The 25974-nt window shown below is 35.0% G+C and overlaps 1 protein-coding gene across 1 annotated transcript; it reads right to left on the reverse strand.

The window, feature by feature from the left end:
- Positions 1-704: 704 nt before the first annotated feature.
- On the reverse strand, positions 705-25785 carry LOC149785894 (uncharacterized; the record flags this gene model as incomplete). The annotated part of the gene is made up of 5 exons (XM_089978083.1): positions 25617-25785; positions 23334-23530; positions 9584-9631; positions 5050-5126; positions 705-759 (listed from the first exon to the last, which is right to left on the reverse strand). Coding segments are annotated over exons 2-5 (369 nt in total), but the record flags the coding sequence as incomplete, so codon positions are not given.
- Between the last annotated feature and the right edge of the window lie 189 nt (positions 25786-25974).

The following is a 25974-nucleotide window of genomic DNA, read 5'->3' on the forward strand; positions in this document are numbered from 1 at the left end:
TATACCATCAACTCTAAAAGTCAAATAACTAGATCTGGATTTCAACATGACTTTACCATCAACTCTAAAAGTCAAATAACTAGATCTGGATTTCAACATGACTATACCATCAACTCTAAAAGTCAAATAACTAGATCTGGATTTCAACATGACGATAACATCAACTGCAAAAGTCAAATAACTAGATCTGGATTTCAACATGACGATACCATCAACTCTAAAAGTCAAATAACTAGATCTGGATTTCAACATGACTATACCATCAACTCTAAAAGACAAAGAACTAGATCTGGATTTCAACATGACTATACCATCAACTCTAAAAGTTACATAACTAGAGCTGGATTTCAACATGACTATACCATCAACTCTAAAAGTTACATAACTAGAGCTGGATTTCAACATGACTATACCATCAACTCTAAAAGTCAAATAACTAGATCTGGATTTCAACATGACTATACCATCAACTCTAAATGTTACATCGCTAGATCTGGATTTCAACATGATCATTCCATCAACTCTAAAAGTTACATGACTAGATCTGGATAATGACCATACAATCAACTCTGCTAGTTATGGATGTCGATCATACCATCAACTCTAAAAGTTGAAACTTCCTATCATGAAAATTATTGGAGTGAAACATTTCTGAAAACCATCTGGTAAAATGTATGGAATATTTTGTAGTGAAAACAACATACCACGAGCAATTCTCCATTATATTCTTCCCTTATGACTTTCTGTAATCTCTCCTGTCTAAATTGATAAAAAGAACAATAATAATATTTACAATAATGATAATAACAACAGTAATATTAGCAATAATGATATAACTACAATGATATTTGCAATAATGATAATATTTTGCAGTAATGACAATACAATTTATAATAATGCAGTAACCAGAACTATCAGTGAAGGTCATATTGCAATGGGTCCAACCTGCTATAATTTGCTTTGCAAGACCATAAACATTGGAAGCATAAAAGTTGTATCCAGCAATAATGGGTCATAACTCTGTACAATTATATAACATATTGGCAATCAAACAAGTGTGTCCAACATTAATAGGTCAGAACTCTATACAATTATATAACATATTGGCAATCAAACAAGTGTATCCAACATTAATAGGTCATAACTCTATACAATGATATAACATACTGGCAATCAAACAAGTGTATCCAACATTAATAGGTCATAACTCTATACAATGATATAACATATTGGCAATCAAACAAGTGTATCCAACATTAATAGGTCATAACTCTATACAATGATATAACATACTGGCAATCAAACAAGTGTATTAAACATTAATAGGTCATAACTCTATACAATGATATAACACACTGGCAATCAAACAAGTGTATCCAACATTAATAGGTCATAACTCTATAAAATGATAAAACATACTGGCAATCAAACAAGTGTATCCAACATTAATAGGTCATAACTCTATACAATGATATAACATACTGGCAATCAAACAAGTATATCCAACTGTAATGAATCATAACTCTATACAGTGATATAAGATACTGGCAATCAAACAAGTGTATCCAACATTAATGTGTCATAACTATAAAATGATGTAATATACTGACAATCAAGCAAGTATATCCAACAACAATGGGTCATAACTCTATACAATGATATAAGATACTGGCAATCAAACAAGTGTATCAAACATTAATAGGTCATAACTCTATACAATGATATAACATATTGGCAATCAAACAAGTGTATCCAACATTAATAGGTCATAACTCTATACAATGATATAACATACTGGCAATCAAACAAGTGTATCCAACATTAATAGGTCATAACTCTATACAATGATATAACATACTGGCAATCAAACAAGTGTATCCAACTGTAATGAATCATAACTCTATAAAATGATATAAAATACTGGCAATCAAACAAGTGTATCCAACTGTAATGAATCATAACTCTATAAAATGATATAAAATACTGGCAATCAAACAAGTGTATCCGACATTAATGTGTCATAACTATAAAATGATGTAATATACTGACAATCAAACAAGTATACACAACAACAATGGGTCATAACTCTATACAATGATATAAGATACTGGCAATCAAAAAAGTGCATCAAGCAATAATGGGTCAGAACTCTATAAAATGAAGATAAATACTGGCAATCAAAACACATGCAAGAATTCAATAATATAAACGTACATATGAAATTCACTTGAAGAACAATGACTCCTGTATTGTTAGGGTCAACAAGTTTGCCTGATAATCTCACCTGGCTTACATAACTCAACAGTTGACCATTTCACTAAGCAGACTTTTGTAATAATGTGATAAATTACCCTGTGTAATCTATCTCCCATCATGCCAATTTTACCTACCTCCCATCATGCCAATTTTACCCATCTCCCATCACGCAAATTTTACCCGTCTCCCATCATGTCAATTTTACCCATCTCCCATCATGCCAATTTTACCTATCTCCCATCATACCAATTTTACCCATCTCCCATCATGCCAATTTTACCCATCTCCCATCATGCCAATTTTACCTACCTCCCATCATGCCAATTTTACCTACCTCCCATCATGCCAATGTTACCTACCTCCCATCATGCCAATTTTACCTACCTCCCATCATGCAAATTTTACCTATCTCCCATCATGTCAATTTTACCCATCTCCCATCATGCCAATTTTACCTATCTCCCATCATACCAATTTTACCCATCTCCTATCATGCCAATTTGACCTATTTTACTAATGTCTGAACAAAACTGGTTCCAAAGATACAGCATAAATATATTTGGAAAGATACAATAACCCTGCTGCACTTGCTATGGAATAAAGACATAATCACCCTACTGTATATGCTATGGGATAAAGACACAGTGACCCTATTGCACTTGCTATTGGGTAAAGACACAATGACCCTGCTGCATTTGCTATGGAGTAAGGACACAATGGCCTGACTCACTTGCTATGGAGTAAGGACACAATGGTCTGACTCACTTGCTATGGAGTAAGGACACAATGACCTTGCTATGGGGTAAAGACACAGTGACCCTGCTGCACTTGCTATGGGGTAAAGACAATGACCCTGCTGCATTTGCTATGTGGAAAAGACACAGTGACCCTGCTGCACTTGCTATGGGGTACAGACACAATGACCTAACTGAAGTTGCTATGGGGTAAAGACACAATGATCTGGCTACACTTGCTATGGGGTAAAGACACAATGACATTGCTGTGCTTGCTATGGAGTAAAGACACAATGACCCCACTGCACTTGCTATGGGGTAAAGACACAATGATCTGGTTGCACTTGCTATGGAGTAAAGACATAATGACCCTGCTGTACTTGCTATGGGGTAAAGACACAGTGACCCTGCTGTACTTGCTATGGGGTACAGACACAATGAGCTGGCTGCACTTGCTATGGGGTACAGGGGTACAGACACAATGAGCTGGCTGCACTTGCTATGGGGTACAGACACAATGACCTGGCTGCACTTACTATGGGTTAATTACACAATGACACAATGACCCTGCTGAACTTGCTATGGAGTAAAGACAGTGACCCTGCTGTACTTGATATGGGGTAAAGACACAGTGAACCTGCTGTACTTGCTATGGAGTAAAGGCACAATGACCCTGCTGCACTTGCTATGAAGTAAAGGCAGTAACCTTGCTATTGGGTAAAGACATGGTGCCCCTGCTGTACTTGCTATGAAGTAAAGGCACAATGACCCTACTGCACTTGCTATGGGGTACAGACACAATGACCTGGCTGCACTTGCTATGGGGTAAAGACACAATGACCTGGCTGCACTTGCTATGGAGTAAAGACACAATGACCCTACTGCACTTGCGATGGGGTAAGGACACAGTAACCTTGCTCTGCTTGATATGGGGTAAAGACAGCGACTCTACTGTACTTGCTATGGAGTAAAGACACAATGACCTGGCTGTACTTGCTATGGAATAAAGACACAATGACTCTACTGCACTTGCTATGGGGTACAGACACAATGACCTGGCTGCACTTGCGATGGGGTAAATACACAATGACCCTGCTGTACTTGCTATGGAGTAAACCACAATGACCCTTTTGTACTTGCTATGAAGTAAAGACAGTAACCTTGCTATTGGGTAAAGACACGGTGCCCCTGCTGTACTTGCTATGAAGTAAAGACACAATGACCCTACTGCATTTGCTATGGAGTAAAGATACAATGAATTTGCTGTGCTTGCTATTGGGTAAAGACACAGTGACCCTGCTGTACTTGATATGGGGTAAAGACACAGTGACCCTGCTGTACTTGCTATGGAGTAAAGGCACAATGACCCTGCTGTACTTGCTATGGGGTAAAGACACAGTGACCATGCTGTACATGCTATGGGGTAAAGACACAGTGACCCTGCTGTACTTGCTATGGAGTAAAGGCACAATGACCCTGCTGTACTTGCTATGGGATAAAGACACAATGGCTGCTGTACTTGCTATGGGGTAAAGACACAGTGACCCTGCTGTACTTGCTATTGAGTAAAGGCACAATAACCTTGATGCACTTGCTATGGAGTAAAGACAGTGAACTTGCTATTGGGTAAAGACATGGTGCCCCTGCTGTAATTGCTATGAAGTAAAGACACAATGACCCTACTGCACTTGCTATGGGGTACAGACATAATGAACTGGCTGTACTTGCTATGGGGTAAAGACACAGTGACCCTGCTGCACTTGCTATGGAGTAAGGACACAATGACCCTACTGCACTTGCTATAGGGTACAGACACAATGAACTGGCTGTACTTGCTATGGGGTAAAGACACAGTGACCCTGCTGCACTTGCTATGGAGTAAGGACACAATGACCCTACTGCACTTGCTATGGAGTACAGACACAATGAACTGGCTGTACTTGCTATGGGGTAAAGACACAGTGACCCTGCTGCACTTGCTATGGAGTAAGGACACAATGACCCTGCTGCACATTCTATGGAGTAAATTCACAACAAAACAAAATAAGGTAAAACTCACAGTTGCCATCCAAAGTGCATACTGTAGGCCATATCTATTCCGCCATCCATAAAACCAAAGCTGTTGGCTGGGGACACCTGACAAAATATATTTAATAAAGCTGATATAAGCAGCATACCTTTATATTATATGCAAATTAATTGATTAAATGCATTAAGAAATTGTATAATGCATTCAAAACAGTATAATTTTGAACATTAAGTCTGAAGTTATCAGCATATTTCTCCTACTGTAAGGAAAGCAATTTTTATTAAGACACATTCAATCAATAAATACTACATGATCAGGACAAGTTAGATGTTTCATGTATGTTCAAAATGATAGTACTCTTAAAAAGAGAGTAAATTCTCCGAAATTGAGACTTATAATCTAATGCACCCCTAGTTAATTTGGTCACTATTACATCAATAACCAATGCTGTTAGCTATCAAGGTTAAGTAGGAACTGAACTGTATATTTGCAGGATTCATGACCTGATGAAAACTGATTACACACTGTATGAGTAATCATATAAAAACATGAAAACTGATTACACACTGTATGAGTAATCATATGAAAGCATTAAAACTGATTACACACTGTATGAGTAATCATATGAAAGCATTAAAACTGATTACACACTGTATGAGTAATCGTATGAAAGCATTAAAACTGATTACACACTGTATGAGTAATCATATGAAAGCATTAAAACTGATTGCATACTGTATGGGTGGTCATATGAAAGCATGAAAACTGATTGCATACTGTATGGGTGGTCATATGAAAGCATGAAAACTGATTACACACTGTATGGGTGGTCATAATAAAGCATGAAAACTGATTGCATACTGTATGGGTGGTCATATAAAAGCTTGAAAACTGATTGCATACTGTATGGGTGGTCATATGAAAGCATGAAAACTTATTGCATACTGTATGGGTGGTCATATGAAAGCATGAAAACTGATTGCATACTGTATGGGTGGTCATAATAAAGCATGAAAACTGATTGAATACTGTATGGGTGGTCATATGAAAGCATGAAAACTGATTGCATACTGTATGGGTGGTCATAATAAAGCATGAAAACTGATTGCATACTGTATGGGTGGTCATAATAAAGCATGAAAACTGATTGCATACTGTATGGGTGGTCATATGAAAGCATGAAAACTGATTGCATACTGTATGGGTGGTCATAATAAAGCATGAAAACTGATTGAATACTGTATGGCTGGTCATATGAAAGCATGAAAACTGATTGCATACTGTATGGCTGGTCATATGAAAGCATGAAAACTGATTACACACTGTATGGGTGGTCATAATAAAGCATGAAAACTGACTGACTACTGTATGGCTGGTCATATGAAAGCATGAAAACTGATTATACACTGTATGATCAGTCATATGAAATCATGAACACTAATTACACACTGACTGAGTAGGGAATTGTCACTAGGTACTAGGACCTCCAATCAGTCATTGAGTAGGGAATTTTCACTAGGTGCTAGGACCTCCATCAGTGATTGAGTAGGTAATTTTCACTAGGTACTAGGACCTCCAATCAGTGATTGAGTAGGGAATTTTCACTAGGTACTAGGACCTCCAATCAGTGATTGAGTTGGGAATTATCACTAGGTACTAGGACCTCCAATCAGTGATTGAGTAGGTAAATTTCACTAGGTACATGTACTAGGACCTCCAATGAGTGACTGAGTAGGGATTTTTCACTAGGTACTAGGACCTCCAATTAGTGACTGAGTAGGGAATTTTCACTAGGTACTAGGACCTCCAATCAGTCATTGAGTAGGGAATTTTCACTAGGTGCTAGGACCTCCAATCAGTGATTGAGTAGGGAATTTTCACTGGGTACTAGGACCTCCAATGAGTGACTGAGTAGGTGATTTTTCACTAGGTACTAGGACCTAGGGAATTTTCACTGGGTACTAGGACCTCCAATGAGTGACTGAGTAGGGATTTTTCACTAGGTACTAGGACCTCCAATTAGAGATTGAGTAGGGAATTTTCACTAGGTACTAGGACCTCCAATCAGTGATTGAGTAGGGAATTTTCACTAGGTACTAGGACCTCCAATGAGTGACTGAGTAGGGATTTTTCACTAGGTACTAGGACCTCCAATTAGAGATTGAGTAGGGAATTTTCACTAGGTACTAGGACCTCCAATTAGAGATTGAGTAGGGAATTTTCACTGGGTACTAGAAAAAAAAATGAGCAATTTGATAATAGCATGTGCCGTATTACAGTTAATAATAAATGTGTCCGTGGCTTTTAAAGTGGCACTTGAACGGATTTTATGATTTCATTTCTTTGCATGTAAATCTGCAACTGAGATGGTTATTTGGTTAATACACACTTTCTACACTACTATTCACAATGGCTGCTATAATGCTCACAATGGCATCACATTAAAAACTGCTTCTAAAATGGATTTTGATTAACATGTCACCAGCATCTTCAAACGCCATGTTTTATGCAAACAGAAGTAGTTGTAATGTCACATGGTTAGCAGTGGTTGGTTACACTGTGACCTAATCTATATTTAATATGAGAAAATATTGAATAGTTTCTCTGCTGCAAAAAAAATGGTTTAAACTACACAATAACTGTGTAAAATGCACACCCAAATATGAACACCATATTTAAACAAATCGGAAAGGCCGTCATTACCAGGATGCTATTAAAATTGGTCAAATTATGTTAAACAGTTTTTGAGATTACATTTTTCAAGAGTTTTCTATTTTTTGAAATGGTGGCCATATCAAATAATGAACTGACACCCACTAAACAAATTTGAAAGGCCCTGATATCAGACTGCTCCATGGAAAATCATGTATAACTTGATCAAATGGTTTTGAGAAATTGTAAATTAGTAATTGTGAATGGATAAAGCACGTACCATATAATCCCATGCCCTTATTTAAGAGACAAAAAAACTGACACATATTTGGTCCCATTTTGAATCAAAATTAAAATTGTTTTAAGTACTTAAGTGCTATATTTCAGTGGATAATTCTGAAAGTTTATTTTATAGCTGTAGAAACATTTTCCCCTGTGACTTCTGACCTGCAGGAGCTATTCTGTGATTAAAAAAGAAAATCTGGTGCCACACGTTGATTCTGTCATTGACCAGTATTTAATGAATACAAAGACATGGGAAGCTGAAACTTCATGCTTTTCTAAACTCACCAATCTGTTTAAAATCTAACACATGTATGGATGGCTTAGTGGTTAAAGCCCAACATGTGCACCTCTGTGGTTCAAGGTTTGATTTCATGTGTAGCACATTCATAGGTTAGAGATTTTTCCACCATAGGAATTTATATCATATATAGGTATTAAGTTTTAATTTCTGAAAATAATATTTTATGGACCTTAGTACTCTTATGAATCTGTGTGCCCTATACTTACAATAGCATTATGAATAAGTATGCCCCATACTTACAATAGCATTATGAGTAAGTGTGCCCCATACTTACAATAGTTTTATGAATAAGTGTACCTTATGCTTACAGTAGCATCATGAATAAGTGTTCTCTATACTTACAATAGCATCATGAATCTGTGTGCCCAATACTTACAATAGCATCATAAATTTGTGCACCCTATACTTACAACAGCATTATGAGTAAGTATGCCCTATACTTACAATAGCATCATGAATAAGTATTCTCTATACTTACAATAGTTTTATGAATAAGTGTACCCTACACTTACAATAGTTTATGAATAAGTGTACCCTATACTTACAATAGCATCATGAATAAGTGTGCCCAATACTTACAATATCATCATAAATTTGTGCACCCTATACTTAAAACAGCATTATGAGTAAGTATGCCCTATACTTACAATAGCATCCCGAATAAGTGTGCCCTATACTTACAATAGCATCCTGAATAAGTGTGCCCTATACTTACAAAAGCATCATGAATAAGTGTGCCCTATACTTACAATAGCATCATGAATAAGTGTGCCCTATACTTACAATAGCATCATGAATAAGTGTGCCCTATACTTACAATAGCATCATAAATAAGTGTGCCCAATACTTACAATAGCATCATGAATAAGTGTGCCCTATACTTAAACTAGCATCATGAATAAGAGTGCCCTATACTTACAATAGCATCATGAATAAGTGTGCCCAATACTTACAATAGCATCATGAATAAGTGTGCCCTATACTTAAACTAGCATCATGAGTAAGTGTGCCCTATACTTAAACTAACATCATGAATAAGTGTGCCCTATACTTAAAATATCATCATGAATAAGTGTGCCCTATACTTACAACAGCATCATGAATAAGTGTGCCTATACTTACAACAACATCATGAATAAGTGTGCCCTATACTTACAATAGCATCATGAATAAGTGTGCCCTATACTTACAATAGCATCATGAATAAGTGTGCCCTATACTTACAATAGCATCATGAATAAGTGTGCCCTATACTTACAATAGCATCATGAATAAGTGTGCTCTATACTTACAATAGCATCATGAATAAGTGTGCCCTATACTTACAATAGCATCAGCTGCTGGACCTTGCTTGAATATGTCTCCTTTATAAATCTGAAACGACATGCGATTAAGTATGGTTTGATGATGTGGAGGATGAAGATAATAAAGGTGAAGTCAATATTGTTGCTGTTAATATTGATGATAATGGTGCCACATTGTAGATGAAGAAAAAGAACTGATACTATATTGATACTGTTGCTGATTTTAGTTTGGTATATATGCCCCATTTTGTAAAATAAGTTGCAGGTTGTGATACCTAAGGACAGAAAACCATTCCTCTTGACTTCTGATGCTGATATTACATCAATATTCACTATTTAGACATTACATTTCTGAAACAAATTGAATAGTACAAAATATTTATATCTGCCTTTGCAAGCCAAGGGTCATCAATCAACTTAGTCAAAATTGATGTCAACCTAAAACATAAAAATCAACTTAGTCAAAATTGATGTCAACCTAAAGCATAAAAATCAACTTAGTCAAAATTGATGTCAACCTAAAGCATAAAAATCAACTTAGTCAAAATTGATGTCAACCTAAAGCATAATAATCAACTTAGTCAAAATTGATGTCAACCTAAAGCATAAAAATCAACTTAGTCAAAATTGATGTCAACCTAAAGCATAAAAATCAACTTAGTCAAAATTGATGTCAACCTAAAGCATAAAAATCAACTTAGTCAAAATTGATGTCAACCTAAAACATAAAAATCAACTTAGTCAAAATTGATGTCAACCTAAAGCATAAAAATCAACTTAGTCAAAATTGATGTCAACCTAAAGCATAAAAATCAACTTAGTCAAAATTGATGTCAACCTAAAGCATAAAAATCAACTTAGTCAAAATTGATGTCAACCTAAAGCATAAAAATCAACTTAGTCAAAACTGATGTCAACCTAAAGCACTGTAAATCAACTTATTCCAAACTGATGTCAACCAAATGCCCTATATATGAACTTGGTCCAAACTGATGTCAGTCAAAGCATAAAAATCAACTTAGTCCAAAGTGATGTCAACCAAAAACATATGTTGACTGAAGTGGACTCACAACCCTTGGCAAGCAAAGAACAAAAAGAGTCTAAGTGATTGGGTAAAGTCACATAGGCCAAATGTTGGCTTTCAGTGCCTTATCATCACTTTTGATCAATATGGACTAATTATAAATGTGTGTGATTTCATGCCATTCAGCACATGTGAATCTAGTCCAGTCTGCCTGGCAGTATATGCATACAGAATTCACAGTGATCATTCAGGAGGGAAAATGCCAAAAACTAAATCCCCTTGCAGTTTTTTTTAAAGTGTATAAGTTTTCATCTTATCCTGTGAGAAACTGTTGGCATATGATCAAGATTACAATATCATAATGTACATGACAGCATAAAAATACAGCGATTGAATGCCAATGAATACAAATTAATTGTTCCTACAACATTCTTCCTGATAAAATTTCCTTCATGTTTTGTGTTCATTATCAACTTTATTTTAGTTAACACTCAAAGTTTTGCCTACTGCCCCAAATTCAGGGTATCTCATTTTAATTTCACCTCTTTTTTCCAAACCCTGGTTTGGCAATCCACTGCATAGCCATGAAAGTTTAAGTTGGAAGGTGACCCAAACTAATTTTGAACCCATTGTGACCAGTTCATATTTGGAATGGTTGCATTTTATAGCATATTTCATACCACATTCAGAAAAATAGTGCCAAGATACTGGGACTACTCTGTCTTCTTCACAATAAAGTGATTTTCTTTGTGTCACTAATTTTGAAAAATATTTCATTTTTATATTAATGGCAGTACTAAATTAATGTCTTATAATGATGTAGGCAGGGCATGCAGACTTTTTCTTACAGCAGTACTAAATTAATGTCTTCTAAATGTTTAGAAGGTTTTGGGATAATCTGATCACTTGTAATCAGCTTGGAAATAAAACAAAATTAGAATGAGCTATATGGCCTACCTGGAAAACTCTCTGTGATACTTCATGTTCTGACACAGCATAAGTGGTACATCTCTATTTTTTTTGTCTATCATCATTTAAAAAGGAAAGCATTAACCTCCCTTTGTGTTTTTGATTGCATACTGCACAAAATCTGTTATTTCTATTTGAACTGACAATACATTAATATACATTAATTGCTGGTCAAAAGTTCAATATTGACATCACACATAACAGCAAACCAAGCCTTAATCAAGGGAGATAATGCAGTCAGTAATTTTGGATGATCTAACTCTACCTTAATTTTAATGGCAAATTTCAGGAATTCAGTTGGAGTAAACATAATGTTCCACAAAAAATTTGGAAGATTTTCCCTTCACTGACCTTTAGCAAGTACAAGAATATTTCTGCCTAACAAATACCTGACCTACTTCTCCTGGCCCTTTCCAAAGCAAACAATTAATTAAATATGGTGGAACTGTCAAGTGTTTTGGAAAGGGCCAATTGCTGATTTATTTTGTTTGTCAGAGAAATAAGCACTATCATGTAATAGTAATCAAATCATATGCAGATACAGTGTGATCCTGCTATAACATAGTGGTTGGGGTCCATAGAACCCAACCGTGTTATAGACCAAACCATGTTATAACCAACCAAGTTACTTTGCTGAGGAAAATAATGTGTGTACCCAAGAAAATGGATGGATTGGGAGCAGGGGGTAAAAAAAACAGGCATAAAAATACATGCTTTTGATTAAATGAAGACAAACTAGTCTGAAATACACTTGTATATTGACAACTTACATCTGTGTAGCACAATCCATAATCCATTAAGTACTGTATATGTATATGAAAACCCCAAGAATCTGAGTAAAGATCACATGTTATAAAATGTATGTATAAGTCACATCTCATCTGAAAATAATAACACATATATAAAAAAATTGGTAGTCCTCATCTGATCTGTATGTGGCTGACACTAAACAATCTGCCATGATATTGTTGCCAGAGCATGTGGTCATAGTTGTTTCAGTGCTACATGTACATGTACTTAAATTGGCCTAGATGTTGTTCAGCTGGAGACAGCTGTCATCTTGACAAGGCTACCTAGGGGATCAGGCATTTCAAAGGGAAATGAATACATATGAATAAATAAAAAAATTTAACAAACATCTTTGCAAGATACCCCATCTTCAATTAACTTGACAGCCAGATATCAATTGTTTCAAAAGATTAGAAATTTAATGTGCATTTATGCTGCCATTAGTAGTGATCATAAGCATAAACTTTTTTCCTTCAAAAAGTAAACTTCACGGCAAAATAAACATATTCCATGTAAAATGTAACAATATATCAGATTCAGTTGATTTTACTTTAAGTTTGGTGCTGACTTCCTTTGGTGAAAGGTTCTTTGTTTTTATTGAAGACTGTTGTTGGCTTTCTTTGATGAAGAGTGAGTGTGTTATTGAAGTTACCACTAAAAGACAGCTTTGGAGGACCGAACAGATGTCCATTTCTTATTGTGGCAACAACATGAACTAATTGTAGAACACTGATTGAGACTGATTTTTTTCATTTGCATAGTATTTATACAGAATGATCGGTGTTTTAAAGGTAATTAGTTTTCAATGAAGCTTCAGCAAAAATATTTTTCTGGGTACATTAAAAAAAGGGAAATAGCAACTATTTGGTCGACTGTAGCAGTTACTGTTCCTGCCTTCAAAGGTTGGTCAATTGCAGCTAGTCCTGGTAGCATGACTATTGGAGTGTATCACAGTATATAGTTATCAGGCTGTATGTCAGCATAAGTGGATTATGATATAACAATGCACTGTTAAGAATGTGTGTCAATATGAACAAAGAATCTATTTCTATAATAATTAGATAGATTGCAGTGCATTTATATCAAGTTTGCAGCTTCCTTTCATGTTGCCTCTGAATTTCTCCACTCTAAACCCATGATAAGAGTTTAAATAACCAACAATGTTGCCAAACAAAAATATCCAGATGGTATATTTTATCGCCAAAAAAATGAAAAACAAATCATAATTTGTGACACTGGTGAAGCTCAGTGCAATCCCAAAATAAACTTTATACACATTATTTTTCACAGAAGAAAATTTGTACCACAAAAATACATGTATATGAAATGAAAGGAGCCACACCACAATTGTCTTTTCTTAGAATTCATATATGACTTTGTCCCCAAAATGATAATAAACATTTTACACATTATTTGTCACACTTTTAAGAATTTTTTTTCATGAATGAAAAAATACAATCATATGAAATTTTGGGAGCCACCCCAAGATTGTGTTATATCAGAATTCGTGTTATAATGGAGAGTGCTATAACTGGGTCACACTATGTATCTTCATTTTCAAGCAATTATTAAATGTGTGTATTTTTCCAATGTCAACTTTTATAAGCAAGGCTGCAGTTTTAATTTTTACAAGATGGGTTGACAGAAAGAAGAAAATAAATGTAATTCTAATAAAGTAAACAAAACACTTAAGAATCAAACAATTGTGTAATGAATCATGGAAATGGACATTCCCATAAGATGCAAAATGACAATGGGACAGTATTAACTATATGCACATGGTGTCGTGACTAAGGAAGAAAAACTTATGGCAACAAAAGAAACTTGAATCTTTCTTTGATTCCATCTTGCTGCATACAGCATGATAAAATGGTAAGTATCACAATTCCCTACTGCCTCAAATTTTCATTCCTGTGGAATAATATTGAACATTTCATGATGAATGAGCAATAGCAATACAGTGATGTTTATAACGGTGAAACAACAATACACTGTTCAATTATGAAAATATTTAATGTGAAACTGACTATAGTTTATCGGATAACATGGAGTTATATGACATATGTCACTATAGTCTGCATGATAGCATGGAGTTATATGACATATGTCACTATAGTCAATCTGATAGCATAGAGTTATATGACATATGTCACTACAGTCTGTCTGATAGCATAGTTATATGACATATGTCACTATAGTCTGTATGATAGCATAGTTATATGACATATGTCACTACAGTCCATGATAGCATAGTTATATGACATATGTCACTACAGTCTGTCTGATAGCATAGTTATATGACATATGTCACTATAGTCTGTCTGATAGCATACAGTTATATGACATGTCACTATAGTCTGTCTGATAGCATAGAGTTATATGACATATGTCACTATAGTCTGTATGATAGCATAGTTATATGACATATGTCACTATAGTCTGTATGATAGCATAGTTATATGACATATGTCACTACAGTCTATGATAGCATAGTTATATGACATATGTCACTACAGTCTGTCTGATAGCATAGTTATATGACATATGTCACTATAGTCTGTCTGATAGCATAGAGTTATATGACATATGTCACTATAGTCTGTCTGATAGCATAGAGTTATAGGACATATGTCACTACAGTCTGTCTGATAGCATAGTTATATGACATATGTCACTATAGTCTGTCTGACAGCATAGAGTTATATGACATGTGTTACTATAGTCTATCTGATGGCAGAGTTATATGACATATGTCACTACAGTCTGTCTGATAGCATAGTTATATGACATAGGTCACTACAGTCTGTCTGATAGCATGGAGTTATATGACATATGTCACTATAGTCTGTCTGATAGCATAGTTATATGACATATGTCACTACAATCTGTATGATAGCATAGTTATATGACATATGTCACTACAGTCTATGATAGCATAGTTATATGACATATGTCACTACAGTCTGTCTGATAGCATAGTTATATGACATATGTCACTATAGTCTGTCTGATAGCATAGAGTTATATGACATGTCACTATAGTCTGTCTGATAGCATAGAGTTATATGACATATGCCACTACAGTCTGTCTGATAGCATAGTTATATGACATAGGTCACTACAGTCTGTCTGATAGCATGGAGTTATATGACATATGTCACTATAGTCTGTCTGATAGCATAGTTATATGACATATGTCATTATAGTCTGTCTGATAGCATAGAGTTATATGACATAGGTCACTACAGTCTGTCTGATAGCATGGAGTTATATGACATGTCACTATAGTCTGTCTGATAGCATGGAGTTATATGACATATGTCACTATAGTCTGTCTGATAGCATGGAGTTATATGACATATGTCAATACAGTCTGTCTGATAGCATGGAGTTATATGACATGTCACTATCGTCTGTCTGATAGCATAGAGTTATATGACATATGTCACTATAGTCTGTCTGATAGCACAGTTATATGACATATATCACTACAGTCTGTCTGATAGCATAGAGTTATATGACATAGGTCACTACAGTCTGTCTGATAGCATGGAGTTATATGACATATGTCACTATAGTCTGTCTGATAGCATGGAGTTATATGACATATGTCACTATAGTCTGTCTGATAGCATGGAGTTATATGACATATGTCACTATAGTCTGTCTGATAGCATGGAGTTATATGACATATGTCACTATAGTCTGTCTGATAGCATACTTATATGACATATGTCACTACAGTCTGTCTGATAGCATAGTTACATGACATAGGTCACTACAGTCTGTCTGATAGCATGGAGTTATATGACATATGTCACTATAGTCTGTCTGATAGCATAGTTATATGACATATGTCACTATAGTCTGTCTGATAGCATAGAGTTATATGACATGTCACTATAGTCTGTCTGATAGCATAGAGTTATATGACATATGTCACTACAGTCTGTCTGATAGCATAGTTATATGACATATGTCACTATAGTCTGTCTGATAGCATAGAGTTATAGGACATGTCACTATAGTCTGTCTGATAGCATAGAGTTATATGACATATGTCACTACAGTCTGTCTGATAGCATAGTTATATGACATATGTCATTATAGTCTGTCTGATAGCATAGAGTTATATGACATGTCACTATAGTCTGTCTGATAGCACAGTTATATGACATATGTCACTATACTCTGTCTGACAGCATAGAGTTATATGACATATGTCACTACAGTCTGTCTGATAGCATAGTTATATGACATAGGTCACTACAGTCTGTCTGATAGCATGGAGTTATATGACATGTCACTATAGTCTGTCTGATAGCATAGTTATATGAAATATGTCACTATAGTCTGTCTGATAGCATGGAGTTATATGACATATGTCACTACAGTCTGTCTGATAGCATGGAGTTATATGACATATGTCACTATAGTCTGTCTGATAGCATGGAGTTATATGACATATGTCACTATAGTCTGTCTGATAGCATAGAGTTATATGACATAGGTCACTACAGTCTGTCTGATAGCATGGAGTTATATGACATATGTCACTATAGTCTGTCTGATAGCATAGAGTTATATGACATAGGTCACTACAGTCTGTCGATACCATGAGTTATATGACATATGTCACTATAGTCTGTATGATAGCATGAGTTATATGACATATGTCACTATAGTCTGTCTGATAGCATAGTTATATGACATATGTCACTATAGTCTGTCTGATAGCATAGAGTTATATGACATGTCATTATAGTCTGTCTGATAGCATAGAGTTATATGACATATGTCACTATAGTCTGTCTGATAGCATGGAGTTAAATGATATATGTCACTACAGTCTGTCTGATAGCATGGAGTTATATGACATAGGTCACTACAGTCTGTCTGATAGCATAGAGTTATATGACATATGTCACTACAGTCTGTCTGATAGCATGGAGTTATATGACATATGTCAATACAGTCTGTCTAATAGCATGGAGTTATATGACATATGTCACTATAGTCTGTATGATAGCATGAGTTATATGACATATGTCACTACAGTCTGTCTGATAGCATAGAGTTATATGACATAGGTCACTACAGTCTGTCTGATAGCATGGAGTTATATGACATATGTCAATACAGTCTGTCTGATAGCATGGAGTTATATGACATATGTCACTATAGTCTGTATGATAGCATGAGTTATATGACATATGTCACTACAGTCTGTCTGATAGCATGGAGTTATATGACATATGTCACTATAGTCTGTATGATAGCATGAGTTATATGACATGTCAATACAGTCTGTCTGATAGCATGGAGTTATATGACATGTCACTATAGTCTGTCTGACAGCATAGTTATATGACATATGTCATTATAGTCTGTCTGATAGCATAGAGTTATATGACATATGTCACTACAGTCTGTCTGATAGCATAGAGTTATATGACATAGGTCACTACAGTCTGTCTGATAGCATAGAGTTATATGACATATGTCACTATAGTCTGTCTGATAGCATAGTTATATGACATATGTCACTATAGTCTGTCTGATAGCATGGAGTTATATGACATATGTCACTATAGTCTGTCTGATAGCATGAGTTATATGACATATGTCACTATAGTCTGTCTGATAGCATAGTTATATGACATATGTTACTATAGTCTGTCTGATAGCATAGAGTTATATGACATGTCATTATAGTCTGATAGCATAGAGTTATATGACATATGTCACTATAGTCTGTCTGATAGCATGGAGTTATATGACATATGTCACTATAGTCTGTCTGATAGCATGGAGTTATATGACATATGTCACTATAGTCTGTCTGATAGAATGAGTAATATGACATATGTCACTACAGTCTGTCTGATAGCATGGAGTTATATGACATATGTCACTACAGTCTGTCTGATAGCATGGAGTTATATGACATGTCATTATAGTCTGATAGCATAGAGTTATATGACATATGTCACTATAGTCTGTCTGATAGCATGAGTTATATGACATATGTCACTATAGTCTGTCTGATAGCATGAGTTATATGACATGTCACTATAGTCTGTCTGATAGCATAGTTATATGACATATGTCACTACAGTCTGTCTGATAGCATAGAGTTATATGACATAGGTCACTACAGTCTGTCTGATAGCATAGAGTTATATGACATAGGTCACTACAGTCTGTCTGATAGCATAGAGTTATATGACATATGTCACTATAGTCTGTCTGATAGCATAGTTATATGACATATGTCACTATAGTCTGTCTGATAGGATAGTTATATGACATATGTCACTATAGTCTGTCTGATAGCATAGTTATATGACATATGTCACTACAGTCTATGATAGCATAGTTATATGACATATGTCACTACAGTCTGTCTGATAGCATAGAGTTATATGACATAGGTCACTACAGTCTGTCTGATAGCATGGAGTTATATGACATATGTCACTATAGTCTGTCTGATAGCATGGAGTTATATGACATATGTCACTATAGTCTGTCTGATAGCATGAGTTATATGACATATGTCACTATAGTCTGTCTGATAGCATAGTTATATGACATATGTCACTATAGTCTGTCTGATAGCATAGAGTTATATGACATGTCATTATAGTCTGATAGCATAGAGTTATATGACATATGTCACTATAGTCTGTCTGATAGCATGGAGTTATATGACATATGTCACTATAGTCTGTCTGATAGCATGGAGTTATATGACATATGTCACTATAGTCTGTCTGATAGAATGAGTTATATGACATATGTCACTACAGTCTGTCAGATAGCATGGAGTTATATGACATATGTCACTACAGTCTGTCTGATAGCATGGAGTTATATGACATATGTCACTATAGTCTGTCTGATAGCATGAGTTATATGACATATGTCACTATAGTCTGTCTGATAGCACGAGTTATATGACATATGTCACTATAGTCTGTCTGATAGCATAGTTATATGACATAGGTCACTACAGTCTGTCTGATAGCATGGAGTTATATGACATATGTCACTACAGTCTGTCTGATAGCATGGAGTTATATGACATATGTCACTATAGTCTGTCTGATAGCATGAGTTATATGACATATGTCACTATAGTCTGTCTGATAGCATGAGTTATATGACATGTCACTATAGTCTGTCTGATAGCATAGTTATATGACATATGTCACTACAGTCTGTCTGATAGCATAGAGTTATATGACATAGGTCACTACAGTCTGTCTGATAGCATGGAGTTATATGACATATGTCACTATAGTCTGTCTGATAGCATGGAGTTATATGACATATGTCACTATAGTCTGTCTGATAGCATGGAGTTATATGACATATGTCACTATAGTCTGTCTGATAGCATGAGTTATATGACATATGTCACTATAGTCTGTCTGATAGCATAGTTATATGACATATGTCACTATAGTCTGTCTGATAGCATAGAGTTATATGACATGTCATTATAGTCTGATAGCATAGAGTTATATGACATATGTCACTATAGTCTGTCTGATAGCATGGAGTTATATGACATATGTCACTATAGTCTGTCTGATAGCATCGAGTTATATGACATATGTCACTATAGTCTGTCTGATAGAATGAGTTATATGACATATGTCACTACAGTCTGTCTGATAGCATGGAGTTATATGACATATGTCACTACAGTCTGTCTGATAGCATGGAGTTATATGACATATGTCACTATAGTCTGTCTGATAGCATGAGTTATATGACATATGTCACTATAGTCTGTCTGATAGCACGAGTTATATGACATATGTCACTATAGTCTGTCTGATAGCATAGTTATATGACATAGGTCACTACAGTCTGTCTGATAGCATGGAGTTATATGACATATGTCACTACAGTCTGTCTGATAGCATGGAGTTATATGACATATGTCACTATAGTCTGTCTGATAGCATGAGTTATATGACATATGTCACTATACTCTGTCTGATAGCATAGAGTTATATGACATATGTCACTATAGTCTGATAGCATGAGTTATATGACATATGTCACTATAGTCTGTCTGACAGCATAGTTATGACATGTCACTATAGTCTGATAGCATAGTTATATGACATATGTCATTATAGTCTGTCTGATAGCATAGAGTTATATGACATAGGTCACTACAGTCTGTCTGATAGCATAGAGTTATATGACAGGTCACTACAGTCTGTCTGATAGCATAGAGTTATATGACATATGTCACTATAGTCTGTCTGATAGCATAGTTATATGACATATGTCACTATAGTCTGTCTGATAGCATAGTTATATGACATATGTCACTATAGTCTGTCTGATAGCATAGTTATATGACATATGTCACTACAGTCTATGATAGCATAGTTATATGACATATGTCACTACAGTCTGTCTGATAGCATATTTATATGACATGTCACTATAGTCTGTCTGATAGCATGAGTTATATGACATATGTCACTATAGTCTGTCTGATAGCATGAGTTATATGACATGTCACTATAGTCTGTCTGATAGCATAGTTATATGACATATGTCACTACAGTCTGTCTGATAGCATAGAGTTATATGACATAGGTCACTACAGTCTGTCTGATAGCATGGAGTTATATGACATATGTCACTATAGTCTGTCTGATAGCATGGAGTTATATGACATATGTCACTATAGTCTGTCTGATAGCATGGAGTTATATGACATATGTCACTATAGTCTGTCTGATAGCATGGAGTTATATGACATATGTCACTATAGTCTGTCTGATAGCATAGAGTTATATGACATAGGTCACTATAGTCTGTCAATACCATGAGTTATATGACATATGTCACTATAGTCTGTATGATAGCATGAGTTATATGACATATGTCACTATAGTCTGTCTGATAGCATAGTTATATGACATATGTCACTATAGTCTGTCTGATAGCATAGAGTTATATGACATGTCATTATAGTCTGTCTGATAGCATAGAGTTATATGACATATGTCACTATAGTCTGATAGCATGAGTTATATGACATATGTCACTATAGTCTGTATGATAGCATGAGTTATATGACATATGTCACTACAGTCTGTCTGATAGCATGGAGTTATATGACATATGTCACTACAGTCTGTCTGATAGCATGGAGTTATATGACATATGTCACTATAGTCTGTCTGATAGCATGAGTTATATGACATATGTCACTATAGTCTGTCTGATAGCATGAGTTATATGACATATGTCACTACAGTCTGTCTGATAGCATAGTTATATGACATAGGTCACTACAGTCTGTCTGATAGCATGAGTTATATGACATATGTCACTATACTCTGTCTGATAGCATGAGTTATATGACAAATGTCACTATAGTCTGTCTGACAGCATAGTTATATGACATGTCACTATAGTCTGATAGCATAGTTATATGACATATGTCATTATAGTCTGTCTGATAGCATAGAGTTATATGACATAGGTCACTACAGTCTGTCTGATAGCATAGAGTTATATGACATAGGTCACTACAGTCTGTCTGATAGCATAGAGTTATATGACATATGTCACTATAGTCTGTCTGATAGCATAGTTATATGACATATGTCACTATAGTCTGTCTGATAGCATAGTTATATGACATATGTCACTATAGTCTGTCTGATAGCATAGTTATATGACATATGTCACTACAGTCTGTCTGATAGCATAGTTATATGACATGTCACTATAGTCTGTCTGATAGCATGAGTTATATGACATATGTCACTATAGTCTGTCTGATAGCATGAGTTATATGACATGTCACTATAGTTTGTCTGATAGCATAGAGTTATATGACATATGTCACTATGGTCTGTCTGATAGCATGAGTTATATGACATATGTTACTATAGTCTGTCTGAAAGCATGAGTTATATGATATGTCACTATAGTCTGTCTGATAGCATAGAGTTATATGACATGTCACTATGGTTTGTCTGATAGCATAGTTATATGACATATGTCACTATAGTCTGTATTATAGCATAGAGTTATATGACATGGGTCACTACAGTCTGTCTGACAGCATAGAGTTATATGATATAGGTCACTACAGTCTGTCTGATAGCATAGAGTTATATGACATAGGTCACTACAGTCTGTCTGACAGCATAGAGTTATAAGACATATGTCACTATAGTCTGTCTGATAGCATAGTTATATGACATATGTCACTATAGTCTGTCTGATAGCATAGAGTTATATGACATATGTCACTATAGTCTGTCTGATAGCATAAAGTTATATGACATAGGTCACTACAGTCTGTCGATACCATGAGTTATATGACCTAGGTCTGACTCTGTAAAATTTATAATTCTGAAACATCCAATATATAAAATAATTCTGTCACATGTAATGGAGGCCAAGAAAGAATGTAATTTTATATTTCACTTACCTCTATAACTGAATATTGCTTCCCTAAAGTTGCCATTTCCCAGACAAAATCATATTATGAGAAGATTATGAGAATTTACTCAACAAATACCCTGACTGTGGTGAAAACCCATAGCCAGAGAACTCAACTGGGTTTCTCACTGCAAGCACTTTGCACGTTCAGCAATGGGTAAACCAAACTCAACATTTTGAAATAACAGAGGCCATAAATAAATCACCCTCTAGTAATGCTGTATATGGCAACTAACCCAAGTACAATTTCATTCATATATATAACCTTTTATTACACACAGTTCTGTGACATGAGTGAAATATAATGTCAATCCATACAAATGTTAAGACATTTGTTAAAGGTTGCATCCTTAATAGCTTTGAACCTGCAATAGTCAATGTTTTTGTCATGTGATCTTGTTAAATGTTATGTCAAAATTTAATATTTGTAATTTAAGACATAACGTTATGAATCTTATCAATGTCACTGCAAAAGCTATGCAGTGAAGTTTGTTACCTGGATCCTGTCAGGAATGTACTCTTTGAACATTTCACTCCAAGCTTCAACCATCTGTCCATTAATATCACACAACTTGTATGTCACCCTGACATCTGATTGTGAAATCCCATCAAGCATTGCTCCAGTCACTTCAGAATTCTTCTCATCTTGTGTTGTCTCAGGATTTAGGGGTTTTACATTCAGCATTTTTAATTCTATGATAAAGAACAGATCCTAAAACAGGTATACTTGTAGCAAGTTGCCACATTTTTCTCACTATCTCAATATAATGGAGACTTTTGTCTACATATATTTGTTTCTAATTAGTGTTATAATTATTTTTGTTCTAGAATGGTATTAAATTCAGTAAATTAGAAAATGATAATAAAAAAGATTTATATATAGTGGTATTGGTCAACAGGTTTTGCAAACTGATGGATACATGATCTCACTATCATTGTTTGCAAGTAAATTAATAAAGGACATACTAATATGTTTAAATGTAGCGACATTAATCAAACAGTCATGCCTTTAGATGTGGGGAAGGCACACTTTTGTCATTATTATCAATGTCTTTTAACATGTATGATGCAATCATTTTCATTTGATTTCACTTCTTTATTATAATTAATGTGAGTGTGTGTGTGTGTGATTTGGATTTTAAACGTAGCTTTAACATTTTTCAGTGTGGCAGTTTATAGTGATGTCTAGCACTGGGGCATCATGCCGCAGACATGTAGCATGATGTCCTACCAGTCACAATATCCTGAACCAGGGCGACCAGTCCTAACACTAACCTCTTAATGCTGAGCGCCTAGCGAGGCAGCTGTAAGTACCATTTTTTATATAAGTCTTTGGTATGATTCGGCTGGGGTTTGAACCCCCAACCTCCTGAATCTGAGGTGGACACTCTAACCTCAAGACCACTGGAGCAGTATTATAATATGAAGCCTACAAGATTAGTATGTATATATGCATGAATATATATGCATGTATACATGTGTTTGTATATGCATATATAGATATGTCTTTTGTGTATGTCTATATTCTCACACGGAGCTTCACCTGTCTTTATTCATTTATAATCTTGAGTCTGTGATTACTTTATAGTCCGTATACTCATTCAGATATCATTTTAATTTTCCTTGTAGGTTTCAACTGATGAACGAAATGTTATGTGATTTATATTTGTTATGGGAAAGGCTATTTGAAGTTGGAACATTTTTTACCTAACACTTTTTGCTTTCCAAATATATGCAACAAAATATGCTCACAATGAAAACCAATTATTTTATTTCTATACAGAATCTTATTACCTCGCAAATAAACTTTTTTTCTCCCTTAAGTTACGTTTTGCACTACACACATGATGTACACGGAACATAACAATATAACCTGGTGATAACCAAATGTGATCTGGTCTAAATCAGCCGCTGTCTGATTCAGCCACTGTCTAAATCAGCTGCTGTCTGAATCAGCCTGCACCTATGAGAATGAGCTGTTAAATTATTCACTAATAATTTTAAGTTCATTTGCCTAATGATTAATCATTAGGCAAAGTGATATGTTGTACATTATATTTATTCATAATTAAAACATTAGAAAAAAAGAATGAGTAATTTGTAAAGATATTTTCCAACTACTTACTCATTTGCTCTCCGATTCATGCATGTAAAATTTACTGTTAAATCTCTTTTCGTCAAAAACGAAAGTACACATTATTCTATTTTATAATATTAAATTATCAAAGTTATGAATTATGCATGCACAGGCAATGATACACTGACGGATATACAATATGTATAAAGTGCGTTTCGTTGTTTTCAATGCGTTCCGGAGTTTCGATCCACTTCACTGTTGCTATGCACTCTTAATGTGGCACGTTATTTACAGAATAACTACGTTAAAATAAGGAGTTTCCTTACAAACTGTTTCTGTTAGGAAAGTGCGATTAATACCTATTGAAAAAAGCAATACAGATACCTAATTCACTTATTACGAAGTAAAAAGTAAATACTGCTTCTGAGAGCCACAGGGGCTTGTATCGTTGCTTACAAGTTACCTGTCATTCATGTACTATACAATAGCTAGTTATTGCATGTATGAAAGGTAAATTGTAAGCAACGATACGAGCCACTGTGCTTAGAACTGTTCTTGAGCTCGGGTAGTCCTACAATGTAAGACACAGCACATGTTGCCTTTGTTTTAGCGCCCAAAACATAAATAGTAGCATCATGATCTTACATGTAGGAATAGAGCTCGGATAGGCTCGGGTAGATCTTTGGTTCCAACTTGACGTACCTTTCTAGTGTACAGACCATTAAAACGGTGAAGCAAGGGTTTCTACTCCATAAACAGTCATCAAAGCATCAAATTCTTATATGGATCTGACAAATTATACTGACAAGTAGTAATAACCTTCAAATATATCTACGACAAATTCTAACGTACTGGGTGCATTGTTTGTTTACATTTTATTCGGTGAGAATGTAAAAAAATATTCATCAAAATCTCATCCCGGATGTTCATATATCATTTACTGGACATGGCATAAAATTTATCTCTGCAGCAGCAGAGGGGGCGAATCCCACAAAATATTTTGCTTAACAGAGCCTTCCATCGAGGACATTTTAGAAAGAGATGTTATTTTCACAAAATA

This window comes from Sinohyriopsis cumingii, chromosome 12 (assembly GCF_028554795.1).
Source record: "Sinohyriopsis cumingii isolate HCF-2022 chromosome 12, ASM2855479v2, whole genome shotgun sequence".
In the NCBI taxonomy this organism is placed as follows: domain Eukaryota; kingdom Metazoa; phylum Mollusca; class Bivalvia; order Unionida; family Unionidae; genus Sinohyriopsis; species Sinohyriopsis cumingii.